The following is a 13004-nucleotide window of genomic DNA, read 5'->3' as shown; positions in this document are numbered from 1 at the left end:
TTAAATGAGCTAATTAAGTGAATAAAAGTGTAAAATTTCTCAGTTTAAACATTTGCTATGTTATCTATGTTCTATTGTGAATAAAATATTGGCTCATGTGATTTGAAATTCCTTTAGTTTTCATTTTATTAAAATTTAAAAAACGTCCCAACTTTTCCGGAATTCGGGTTGTATTTGCCAAGGCAACATTTTTCATTGTCATTTAGTTTAACTTGATGTACTAAAATAACTAAAACTAATATATATATATATATATATATATATACAATTTTCGACATGATGCTAGATTGTTGGTTGTGCTTCTGATTCCAGATCTGTTCTGTCTGGAATGAAAATGATGCAGAAATATATTTCTACCAGAACCTGAACAGAACCATATCAGAAAAACACACCTGCAGAAAGAAAGATGGTGCACTTCCTGTTAGTGATGTAGCGAGGCAGCCATCTTTTGGCCGCAACTCTGAAGATGATTATTATAGATCTGCTCAGAAATAGATTTACTGTAGTTTTTCTGAACTTTTTCTGAACCCAATATGTACAGTTACGATGGTAACCAACAAGTATCATCAAACAGCTGTGTTCATTTAGAAGAACTCTCACTGCTTTTTCTGAATTCTGTACTACAATCTAAATGTCAGTTTGGGGCAAGTTGTCACATATGTTGTAAATGTTACAATTCTAATTTATAATCTTCATACAGTACCAAGCAGCATAACAATATATTTTGTACAGTGTAAATAACTGGAAGCGAGTGAGACTGGAAGCCTTGCATATTGAAATTAGAAATGTAGTGTAATAATTGGTGTGTTGATGCACCAGGCTCTCCGGTGTTCTGAGCGCGAGGACCTGCGGTGTAATGACCATCTGCCTCCTCTGATAACTGCTGCAGTCTCTGCGCTCGTAAACGCTGACCTGACTCTCACCGGGAGCAAACGTCCTCACACCCTCCACCAAACACATCCAGCCTTCCCAAAATAACCTGAACATCAGCGCCTGAGAGTATGCGCTTCAGTCTCAGGGTGTTCAAAGGTGTTTGAGCCGAGAATGACTGGGATTATTGTCCTTAAATCGCTGTTATCACAGCTGAGATTTCCATCGCCTGCATAAGGGAAGCAGCCTTGAGTGTGTGTTAGCATGCACAGACACTTAATATAAACATGCAAAATGTCTATAAAGTAATTTCAGTTGTTCCAGTTGGAGTGTGAATTGTGTGAACACATACCCAGCTAACAATTTATGTTCTCCCAGAATGTTCCCATAAAACACATTTAAGCATTCAATGTTGGTTAGCCAGGAAAGCCTAGCAAAAATATATTTTCTAATACATTTTTTAAATGTATTTCATAATGTAAAAAAAAAAGCAAAACAAATAAATTAAAAAAATACTAAAATTAAAGTATTTTCTACCAATATAAACATATTTGGGAGGTTTTTTAAATAATGTTTTTAAATATATATTTTAAAAATGCTGATATATTTTTAAAAGCATATTTTTAAAGGTTATTTTGCCCTCCATAGGTTTTAACCCAAGAAAGTACATTTATACATGTCACATAATTTATTGTCATCTTGTAACACATTTGTAACACACATCTTGTAACACAGCCTTAATGTATGCTAGTGTAAGATTGGAAATGTATTGTCTTGTCCCTGGAATACATTTTTAAATATGTTTTGGTATATGAAGGTCAAAATAAATTATTCATTTAAAAAACATATTTCATTGAGCTTAACTGTTTGCAACATATATTTAGCATGCATTTAAAATAGATTTTAGCCAGAATTAATTAATTCATTCATTCATTCAATATGGGATTTTCTTTATGTAAAAAGAACTCCAATCATTCTCTGTATGTCAGTTAATAAGTAGGCTATGCCTTGTTTTATCTATTGTTTAATTAATAAAAATAGTATGAACTCGTCAAACATCATATGGACAAATAAATGTGTCTATTAATATGTAAGACTTTCTAAAAATGTTATGTTTTATTCAGTGATTAAACTGACCACAGGCACAATGTGCTCCGATGAACTGCACTGGATTGTAAAGGAAACACTAACACTCTAACCCACTATAATCCCTAGAGACAAAGTCTTGTAAAACAAATAAATCAAGTCTTCATTTTTTTCCAAATCTATCAAACATGTCTCATATTTGTCTCAGTGTGGGATCACAGTGTTGTGACTTGTGAGAGACAATGTCTCCCTCTGCTGGTGACAACGAGACCATCATACGGCAAACGGAGAAATCATGTCCTCATTTCAACATCGAATACAACCATACAACTGGCAAAATTGAAACCAAGTTATTACATTATCCCTTTATGGTACGGAGTTGTCAAACAAATGTCCTTGTTATTCTGAAAATAAATCAATAAATAAACAAATAAATAATAATGATCTTGCAAAGTGGGAAATAAAAGGGCAGGCCTTAGACAATGATGTGCTGTTTTTAAGTCACATGACTTAATTTTTTCCGACTGTTCGCCTTCACACAGAAGACACCTGTTGAACAGGCTCCAGAAATTGCTCTGTTAATCTCATTTCTAAACATCTCTTAATTAGATTAGAATTGTTTTTTTTTTGTAAAAAAAAAACACAAAATATTTATTTTTATTATTATTAGCTATTTCATGAAATAAAAACGTATTTGCAATATATATGTATATATTAGGACATAAATAGGCTCCAGTCATTTTTGATATTGAACCTCAAAAAAATACATTTCCCATGCACCCTTTCAGTGTTACATTATACTTATTTCCGCTTTCCGGCGCAACTCTTAGACAATCAAAACGACGTATTGACCCTGTTTTTCTACCTTAGATGTTGTACATATGTATATCTACAGATATGCAGTTAATACATGTTTACACACATCTGTGGTTTCTACTGTAGGAACAGAATAAGCGGCTAGAATGGAAAGCAAATATAAAGTGGGCGGGGCTTAGTGCGGCCCGGATGTTGTCCGCTGTATTTTTGCCAATTCTATAAAAGTTTATTTGTGTCATTATTCAGGTGTACTGTCTTTATTCAGTCCTGCTGCTGACGGATTGCCAGTATATATTTGATATCTGATGTTCCCATTAAGTGAATCCTGAGATTTAAATGCGCTTCAGTCGAGCGCCCGCTGGACTCACGTGACGCCCGACGGTTTCTAGGCAGGTAACTAGGAAGTGAATCGCTGGAGCTCCTCCTCCCGCGTGTATCCGCAGGAACCGGCGGCAGCGTGACGCGGGTGGAACAGACCGACCGATCGGAGAGAGACACTCAGGTATTTATATTCAACTAATGTGTTACGCACTGGTTTATATCAGGCTCTGGAGGGTACTGTTAGTGTACTTCGACGTACCATACTGTTTGGATGGTACCTCGAAGAATACAATAACACCTCCGGGCTACGTGTCAGAAATCAGGGTAATACCGTGCTACTTTGGTACTTTTTGTTAGTGCGGCCTTGGGGAGCGAAGAGGGGCCTCAAGTCACCGATTACCGGGCGCTAGTGTGGACGCGCTCGGGCCGGACACGCACGCGCACACGGGGCTGGTCGAGCCCGGTTTTAACGGCCGTTTCTTTCCGCTGTTGTAGGACTAAAGATGGCAGATGATCCTAACGCGGCGGACAGAAACGTGGAGATCTGGAAGATCAAGAAACTCATCAAGAGTCTGGAGGCGGCGAGAGGGTGAGAGAGTATCTGTGTGTGTGTGTAACAAAATAATAATAAAATCTAAAACTGATATAAAAATAAAGTAAACAAAGTTTTTTTTTTTTTTTTTTTTTGCCATTGTAAAAATGCAGAACGTTTTCTATGAGTGGTAGAGGTGGGTTTAGGTTAAAAGTGAATAACTATCTGTATATAAAAAAAAACAATAGAAGTCTGTGTAATGTCCACGTTTAGATAGCTACGTAAACACGCGCATCTGTGAAAGAAACACGTAATGAATGTTTCTTTGCGTGCATTCACGTGTTTTAATGCTGTGTTAGTTTAGTGGTTGACAAATGGATTGGGAACTGAAAAGCTGAAGTGTCAAACCCCACAAAGATTCATTTATTACACGTCAACACCTGTATTTATAAAAAACTACATTTTGTATATCATGTAATACATATGTTGAGCTAAGGGGTGATATGTGTGCGAGCACACACACACACAGACACACACAGAGTTAAATTTTAAGTGGTTTTCTTCCTAATCCCTAACGTTTAAGTATGAGCAATAGTAGTGGTGTTTCCTGCCTTAGTAAACAGCACTTAGCATTATTTACTCCAGCCTCAGGGCCAGGTGTAAGATACTTCACTTCAGACCTTCTGTGTGTGTGTTTGAGTTTTGAATCACGGTGAGTTTCAAACCGGTGTGTAAAGTGCCTCTTAATGACTATAATCACTCACTAAACGGTACATTTATTGTTGGTTCAGATAAGGGTCTTGGTCGGGGACAGAGTTGTGATTGTTCTTGATCAGCTTTTGCTGTATTTGAGGCTTCAACCTACCTTTTGTCCGTCAATTTGTTGAGGGTTTTGAAACCGAGATGCTTTGCTGGATTGAGATTGTGGATCCGTGAGCGCTTTATCGAGGGTAAAGCTTGTGTACATGGGTCTGTTTGAAGAAAAACCACCGTGTGTTAGAGAGCTTTCATTCTGACAGGTAGTTATGTTGAGCGTCACAACAATAGAGACCTTCATTCAAGGGTAACTTCAGTGTGTGTGCACTGATCTATAATAGAGAATATATAGATCAGTGGTGTGCACACTGCACATGATAAGAGTAATTAATGCTCACATACACATAAAGTCCCACATCAGAAACTGAAACTCTTTGTTTTCATGCTCGCGTGCCGCTGACCTTCATGCCACGTGTGTGTGTGTGTAAATAAACCAGAGTGTGTTGGTCTGTCTCTTTGTTTTGGCACCAACGTGACCCTGTTAACTCCTAGCAGCTCCATGTGGACGGTGTAAACCCAGTGTTTGAAGTCAGTCTCTGTTTTAGCAGTGGTTTGTGTGCGAGAACTCTAGAAATGCCACTTTCATACACTGGCAATAATGAGGCCTTTGACCTCTGTGTGACTCTCTGACTCTGTTCTAATAAATAGTGAGCTACCCGTCTAGGCACCATTATAAGGGATTGTATGTGTATTTGTTGATCCCTGACTTATAGAGAAGGCAATCCCAGAATGCACTGTGATGGGAAAAATCTATCCAAGATGGCAAACAAACAGATTTTTCAAAATGGTAAATAAAACCAAGATTATTGGAGTGTATTATCAAAGAAAATACCATTTCAGTCTTTTGACTTAACAGGTTCACCCTTTAATTCATTGTGTTACTTTGTTATTGGGTGAAGGACCAAAAGCACCAAAGTTTAATGCAGCTTTCTTTGTACTTTAGAATGTGTCCTGTTTATTTTTTCTGAACAAAAAATGACTATCATACTTTTTTTTTTTTTACCATGATTCACAGAAGGCACCCACTAAAATGTAATTCAGTGTATCAATAGATCATGTAACAAAAAAAATCTTGTAAGGGATATTTAGGACAATTAGATGACATTAAAAATCTCTATTTAAAGATTTAAATGCGGTCTCAAAATACTTATCAGTTGTCATTTAAAATCTTTACCAATCTTCGCCAATATATTTGAAATCGCTTGGTTTCACCTACCGGCTGAATGATGGGGAACATTATTTCACTTGCATTTTAGCATATTATATCACAAAAGTTATTTTAATCATTAAAGGCGACACTTTACTAGCATTTATTATGCTTTCTATGTATGCAAAATCACCATTGTAAATTTAATTAGATGCAGACACCAAAATTGGACGTCTTGTCTTTGACCCAATTATTTATGCAATTTCTAATTTAAAATAATTTCTTCTATTTAGTTCCCTGGTTTGTTAAAACAGAAAAGTAGTAATTAAAAAAACCCTCAAATAATGAAAGATTTTAAAGGATCCTGTCAGTTCATGTCCTGTTATCTAATTGGATATTGTTTCACCTTGGGAAATGTTACATTACAGAAGAAAAAGTTGTTTGCAAATGCCAATTTAATGTTGACTTTTCATTTTTACTTAAATATTGTATGTTTATGATCCTTGTCAATTCTTTATTATTTGTGAAATGTACTAGCAGTAAAAATTGTCTACACTATCGAAGTTATAAAGCACTTAATGAAGAAAAGTATTGATTAAAAAGCAATACTGGTATTTCTGTGAGATATGTGTTATGCATATTGAAACTATTGCTGACTATGTAGCGTTCCAGGTCAGTCATCTTTTGAGTTCGGATGCTGCCTTAAAAGGATTCTTCATTCTGTCATTTGTTTGATTGACAATAATTTGTCAGTTTAATATTTCCAGCTTGACAAGTTCCTCTCTTTTAACCAGTAGATAATGGCACTAGCAATGTTCATGGGTTTGATTCCCAGGGAACGATGTACTTTGAATGCAATGTAAGTCGCTTTGGATAAAAGCGTCTGCCAAATGCATAGATGTATATGAATAACATTGGCGTTTGTTTCTCTCTGTGTCAGTAATGGGACCAGCATGATCTCGCTCATCATTCCTCCTAAAGATCAGATCTCCAGAGTGGCCAAGATGTTGGCGGATGAGTTCGGTACAGCGTCAAACATCAAGAGTCGAGTGAACCGGCTCTCCGTGCTGGGAGCCATTACTTCAGTCCAGCAGAGACTCAAACTCTATAATAAAGGTTTGCTGCTTCATCTCCACAACCAAACATACCTGCATTCTGGGTTGCTGATATGGCAAAAATATCATATCACATTAAAAAAAAAAATATATATATATATATAAAACAATGGCAGACACTTAGGTCAAAGTGGGTGAAGAAAAAAAATCACTCTCATTGTTCTATCGTTGTTATTAAAAATAAGAACAAAGATGCACATTACAAACACACATAATATACAAATAAAACTAACAGTGCTTTATTTTTCAGGGACAGTAATAAATAAAACACTATATACACTCCAATGATACATTGATTTTTATTAAAACAACTGTAATAAAGTTCTTCAGTCAAGAGCATTGAGTGATTTTTCTCTTTTGTTTTGTTGTTTCATTAGCATTGTTCAGCCAAAAAAGAAAATTCTGTGATTTATTTAATTTATTTATTTACAAAAATGTCCTCCCATCCTGTAATTTTCCCACCTTCGTATGAATGTATGTTACACTGTACAGTACATCGAGACGGAGGCGCCAGGACTGCAGCTGATAGGATGTGTGCTAGTGCATGATACTACAATATTTCTGTAAAAGCAGAGACATTTTAATCATCCACAATCAAAAATCATGATCTCGCACACCCCTAAACTTCATTTTTTAAGATGACCATTTGAGACAAAAGCCTGTTTTTCTGACCACTCACAGTCAATTTATTTGATCATATGAGAACAGATTTATGAAGGCAAAAGGCCCTAGCATTGTGTTTCTAAGAAGGCAAATTGAGTTTTTGCTAGCTGGAACAACATTAATGTTAAAAGGTTCATTTTGATCGTAGGCCATACAATCGTCATGCCCCTAAAAAAATACATTTTTGTACTTTATAAATATCCTGATCTTATTGTGCACAGTCCATTTGTGCTCCAGTTTGTGTATTTAAATTGTAGCTTATTTTTCCTTATTGGCTGACATCTATGGCACATAGACGGAAAATTCACAGTAACCAATGGACAGTTATCTATTCTGTTGTAGGTCATGTATGAAATCTCACCAATTAATGGTGCCATGATATTTTGGTAATCCAAAGGTATTCGTCCACAACATGAAATTTATGTTTTGGCTAAAGTGAGGCGATAAAACGATAACGATAATTATCGCGATGTTTTTTCCTGAATAAAACGAGATGAAGGGTTCCATAAATGGTCGATATAACGTTTATAATAATGTTTCTGTCAAAAGCAGAAGGAATTAGCACTACTCAGACTAATGGTGAATTTTAATAAAAACGAAATAAAAGATAAAAATTAGGTTGTTACAATTTTTACAGATGTTGCTGATTTTTATAATAAATATAAATTTATTCTGCATCCTACTCAAGCTACTACTGTCAACGCAAACTACTGTCAAATGTGCATTTCTGAAAGACAAAAAAATCTAATATTAATATTGCAGCCTGCATTGCAAACTGTCATCAAAGTCAGGAACACAAACCTGTTTCATGATTTGAAACAATATCACTCATTAGAACATGCAGAAATTAAGAAATATATTTTTCTCTTATAGTTAATTGTCAAACTGTAGCAAACATACCGTTGGATTTTTCTCCCGTATTGATTTTGTTTTGTTTGGTGTGTATTTGCAGTGCCCCATAACGGTCTGGTGGTTTACTGTGGCACCATAGTGACAGACGAAGGCAAAGAGAAGAAAGTCAACATCGACTTTGAGCCGTTCAAACCCATCAACACCTCTCTGTACCTCTGTGATAACAAGTTCCACACAGAGGTAAAATCACCGTCCAGATCAAACATGCTTACTGTTTCACAAAGCTCATTATACTTGAGGTGCTGTATAATCATCTGTCTTTCTCTAGGCTCTGACGGCGTTGTTGTCAGACGACAGTAAGTTTGGATTCATAGTCATTGATGGTAATGGAGCTCTGTTCGGGACTCTACAGGGAAACACCAGAGAAGTGCTGCACAAATTCACTGTGGACCTGCCCAAAAAACACGGTAATCACTAGGGCTGCCCTCGAGGAAAGACTGGTAGTTGTTCATTTTTAGCAATTAATCGACTAATATTAATAAGCCTTTTATTGCCTATAGCCTATCAGTGCTCAAGCACACGCATAAATCTTGCCACAGCACACCGGCAGAAGTAATGATTATGAATGCATCAGGGAAAAACAGCAAGAAGACAAGAGTATTTTAAATTAAATGCAAATGTTCGCACCGGTGACTCCCAAGTTAACGGTCATGCATATTCAGCCTATGCACAAATACGTTAATAGCACACACTTTTCTAGGTTAACGTTGGAGTGAAATGGCATGTAATGTTGCTTCTACTTGCATGTTTCAGATGATAAGCCACATTTGAGGTCGAAACGAACGTTTGGATGTCTGATGTACTGTAATTACCACACAGACCAGCTGTTAATAATCTGTCCGTCACGAACTGTGTGACCTCGCTACTTCCTATGGATTGTTTTTTCCCTGTGACTAATAAAAGCCTCTTCTCATCGACTAATGGTTAATCTGCAGCCCTGGTAATCACAGCCAAACACTTGACTTTGATGTGATGTCATAGGCATGTGTAGGGCTCATAGAAAACTAAGATGCTTTCAGTGCACTTAGTATTTAGATTCATAATTCAGCCTTCTCTTGAGACTTGTGAGTATGAGTTCATAGACATTTTAATAGCGTCTGTCATTTAGTGAAGAGCAGCATATCAGTGTTAGATTTGGTAAGTATGCTTCATTTGCATTACTGCATTCATTTGAATTATATAAAAATGATCTGTAGTTAAACGGTGCTGATTGTTATGTAACATGGGTGTATACAAATTAAAATGATGGATTATTCTTTGTCATTTAATGAAATATTGTTTTTAATTTTAAAGGTAAACATAATTATTAGCCTTTTAATTTTACAATAAATTCATAAATATAGACATTTTATGATCATTTCTAGCCGTGTTTTCTTGTACAGTAACAGTGTTGTTTTACTCCAGTATATTTTACTTGTTGAATAAACATTTTTAGCTTGTTTTATTTCTTCAAATAGTTACTTTTAATTTTTGAATGAACGCATAAATATGGATATTTTATTTTAACTATATTGTCCGGAAACAGTTTAATCTTTACTCAAAGTTAAAGATCTCTGGTTTTCTATTCTAGGATGTTATTTTACAGAATTAAATGCATTTTTTATGTTAAATTGGTATTTTCAAATTGGTTTTTATCCTTTTTTTATGATTATTTAGTGAAAAATATGCCTTGGCTATTTTAAACTAGATGAGACTATATTTTACTTCTTGCATAAACATTTTAAATCTTGCTATCTTTCTAATTATTACCCTTTTAATTTTCGAATAAATGCATAATTATTGAAATTTAAGGCTAAATAAAATTCAGTGTCATCTTCACTTTTCTTTTCTGTTCTTTTCTTTTTGAATGTTATTTTAAAGAATTAAATGACTAAACAAATCATGATTTTCTCTGTCAGGAAGAGGAGGTCAGTCCGCGCTGCGTTTCGCTCGGTTACGGATGGAGAAGAGACATAATTACGTGAGGAAGGTGGCAGAGACGGCTGTGCAGTTTTACGTATCTAATGATAAGGTCAACGTGGCCGGACTGGTGCTGGCCGGATCTGCAGATTTCAAAACAGAGCTCAGCCAATCAGACATGTTTGACCCGGTAAGAAAACAAGCGGATTGGTTGGTAGTTGTTGGCCTCTGATGAGTTCAATTCACTTTCTATAGTCATCGTTAAGAGAAATTTGTAGAAATATTCAGATAATTATTTTGATCTCTACATGGTTTGTCATTGGAAGTGACCAAATTGCGGTTTCTTTGTGATTGGCTCAAGTCTGACTTTCTAACATCAGTTTGTTGTCTTTGGTTGCAGAGGTTACAGGCGAAAGTGTTGAAGCTGGTCGACATCTCTTACGGAGGAGAAAACGGCTTCAATCAGGCCATCGAACTGTCCGCTGAGGTCCTGTCCAACGTCAAATTCATACAGGAGAAAAAATTAATAGGTAAATGTTAATTCTCACAAAGATGCAATTCTGTATCATATGCATCTCTAACAAGAGCAGAGTCTAATTTTGCATTCAGAAATCATTCTGTAACCTAAAGTTCTGCTTGTGTAAACCCCCGAAAGAGTCCTTAAAAAGTTCTTGAAGTACCTTAAAGGGATAGTTCACCCCAAAATGAAAATTATTTTTATAAAAGTTTCTTTCTACTGTTGAGCACTAAAGAAGATATTTTATTGAATGTGGGTCCCCAAACCGTTTATGGTTTCCATTGAATTCCATAGTATTTTTTATTTTTTTTTTCCATACAATGTAACCCTCTACGGACACCTTGGCAATTGAATCGCCATTGGCTAGTAAATATTTTAGTTTACTTGCCAGACTCTATATATACACACACACACATATACACACACACACACTGTTTGTAAAATGGTGCAGTTTTTTTAAATATCTGAAAGTACACCATTAACATCAGTCAGTCAAGCTTTATAATAATCAAGTATTGTTTAAGAATAGAACTTTAGTAATTAGAAGTAAACTTGAATGATAACCATGTTTGAATGCATATTAGTCATTTTAACTGAACATTTTAATTGGACTGGTGGTGATGCTTTTTGGTGATTGTGTTTCTGTAAAAAAAAAATTGGGAAAAAAATACTGATAATAAAAGATAATAATGATACGAATTCTACTAATAAGAACTATTAAACACACTAAGGATTACTAAGGATTAATGAGCTGCTGGATTCATGAATATAAATCCCGTTTTGTGCGTTCACTCGAACTGGAACTGATTTGCTGAAATCAGAGATGATAATAGCCAGCCAATGAGATTGCTGTTTGCACATTAACTCCACCCACAACCGGAAAACCCAGCTGTTCTTAAAAGCTGAAGTCTTCCATAGAATCGATGTTATTTTGACGGGAAAATGCAACAAATAATATTGTTTAAATGTAGTGTGTCAGTTCTCTCTTTTTCTCTCCCTGTCTCTGCATGTGTGTGTGAGAGAGAAAGCGACAGCGATTTGTGCATCTTCACACTAGAGTTTACAGTACATCAAATACAGATGCGCTGCGCATCCATTGAAACGAACTGGGAAAAAAAGCATAGATCGCCTGACGGAGAGTGAAACTCTGAAGCACTCAGTCAGAGAGTGTTCGCGAGTGAAAATATATCCATGCTAAACTTATACTTAGCCTCCAACTCACACACTGGCAAGTAAAATCAGATAATTTATTATCCATTGGCTAATATTAGACATAATTTAGTCGCCAGAGTGAAGATTTAGTCGCATATGCAAGTGATTTACTCGCGATGTAGAGGGTTGCAGTGGAAGCCAATTGTTTGGTTACCAACATTCTATTTTTGGGTGAACTGCGCCTTTAAATACTATAAGTAAAGTCTTAATTATCATTTTTAAGGAGAAAATCCAATAACGATTGATCCCTAATTTGTATGTATTGATGCACAATTCAGTACATACTGCATGTATGCTACTAATCAAAAGAAGAGGCTTCGGCTCACCAAGGATACATTTATTTGATTAAAAATACAGCCTATTAGAATGATTTCTGAAGGATTATGTGACGCTGCAGGCTGGAGTAAAGATGCTGAAAATTCAGCTCTAATAAATTACATTTTAAAATCTATTTGCATAGAGGGCACTAATTAAATTGTAATTTCACATTTCTTATTGTATTTTTGTCATTGAATGTGTAAAAGTAATGAATAAATAAATTCTGAGGTACATCATTTATTTTGATATTGTATTCATCTTAAAAAGCCCTAAAATCGACGTGACCGATTCTCCAGATTCTTTGTTTTCTTTAGAAATTCTAAAAAGCCAATTTAGGTTGCAAACATGTTTGACTAGTTGCTAACATTAATGGCGGGGTTCTGTGTCTCAGGGCGATACTTCGATGAGATCAGTCAGGACACAGGGAAGTATTGTTTCGGTGTGGATGACACCCTGAAGGCACTGGAAATGGGAGCCGCAGAAATTCTCATTGTCTATGAAAACTTGGAGACTATGAGATACGTCCTGAAATTGCACGGCGCGGAGGTCAACGGCTCGGAGAACGGTAAAGAGACACACACAGGACTGTCTACTTTCAGTGCATTTCAAATAATTAAATCACATAAGATATGATTATTCCTGGATTATAATAGAAACTATTTCTATTTCAAGATTCACATTTGAATTTCAAGTAATTCAATTTAATTAAACCATGCCAGAAAATCTGATATGAACACTTTTGAAGGGCTGCACGATTAATCGAATGTGATTTATCATGCG

General features: G+C 35.7%; 1 protein-coding gene across 1 annotated transcript in view; it reads left to right on the top strand.

The window, feature by feature from the left end:
* Window positions 1-3120: 3120 nt before the first annotated feature.
* The window catches only part of LOC132113970 (eukaryotic peptide chain release factor subunit 1-like), a 12734-nt gene continuing 2850 nt past the window's right edge, over window positions 3121-13004 (top strand). Inside the window, exons 1-8 of the mRNA XM_059522066.1 lie at window positions 3121-3274; window positions 3589-3682; window positions 6529-6704; window positions 8319-8458; window positions 8547-8685; window positions 10177-10367; window positions 10578-10707; window positions 12616-12789. Of these exons, the coding sequence (XP_059378049.1) occupies window positions 3597-3682; window positions 6529-6704; window positions 8319-8458; window positions 8547-8685; window positions 10177-10367; window positions 10578-10707; window positions 12616-12789 (1036 nt within the window). The 5' untranslated portion in view covers window positions 3121-3274; window positions 3589-3596. The remainder of the gene's footprint in view (window positions 3275-3588; window positions 3683-6528; window positions 6705-8318; window positions 8459-8546; window positions 8686-10176; window positions 10368-10577; window positions 10708-12615; window positions 12790-13004) is intronic.

Source organism: Carassius carassius, chromosome 33 (genome assembly GCF_963082965.1).
Source record: "Carassius carassius chromosome 33, fCarCar2.1, whole genome shotgun sequence".
NCBI classification, from domain to species: Eukaryota; Metazoa; Chordata; class Actinopteri; order Cypriniformes; family Cyprinidae; genus Carassius; species Carassius carassius.
The sequence above is the reverse complement of the archived record's forward strand: the minus strand, read 5'-3'. Positions and strand labels throughout refer to the sequence as shown.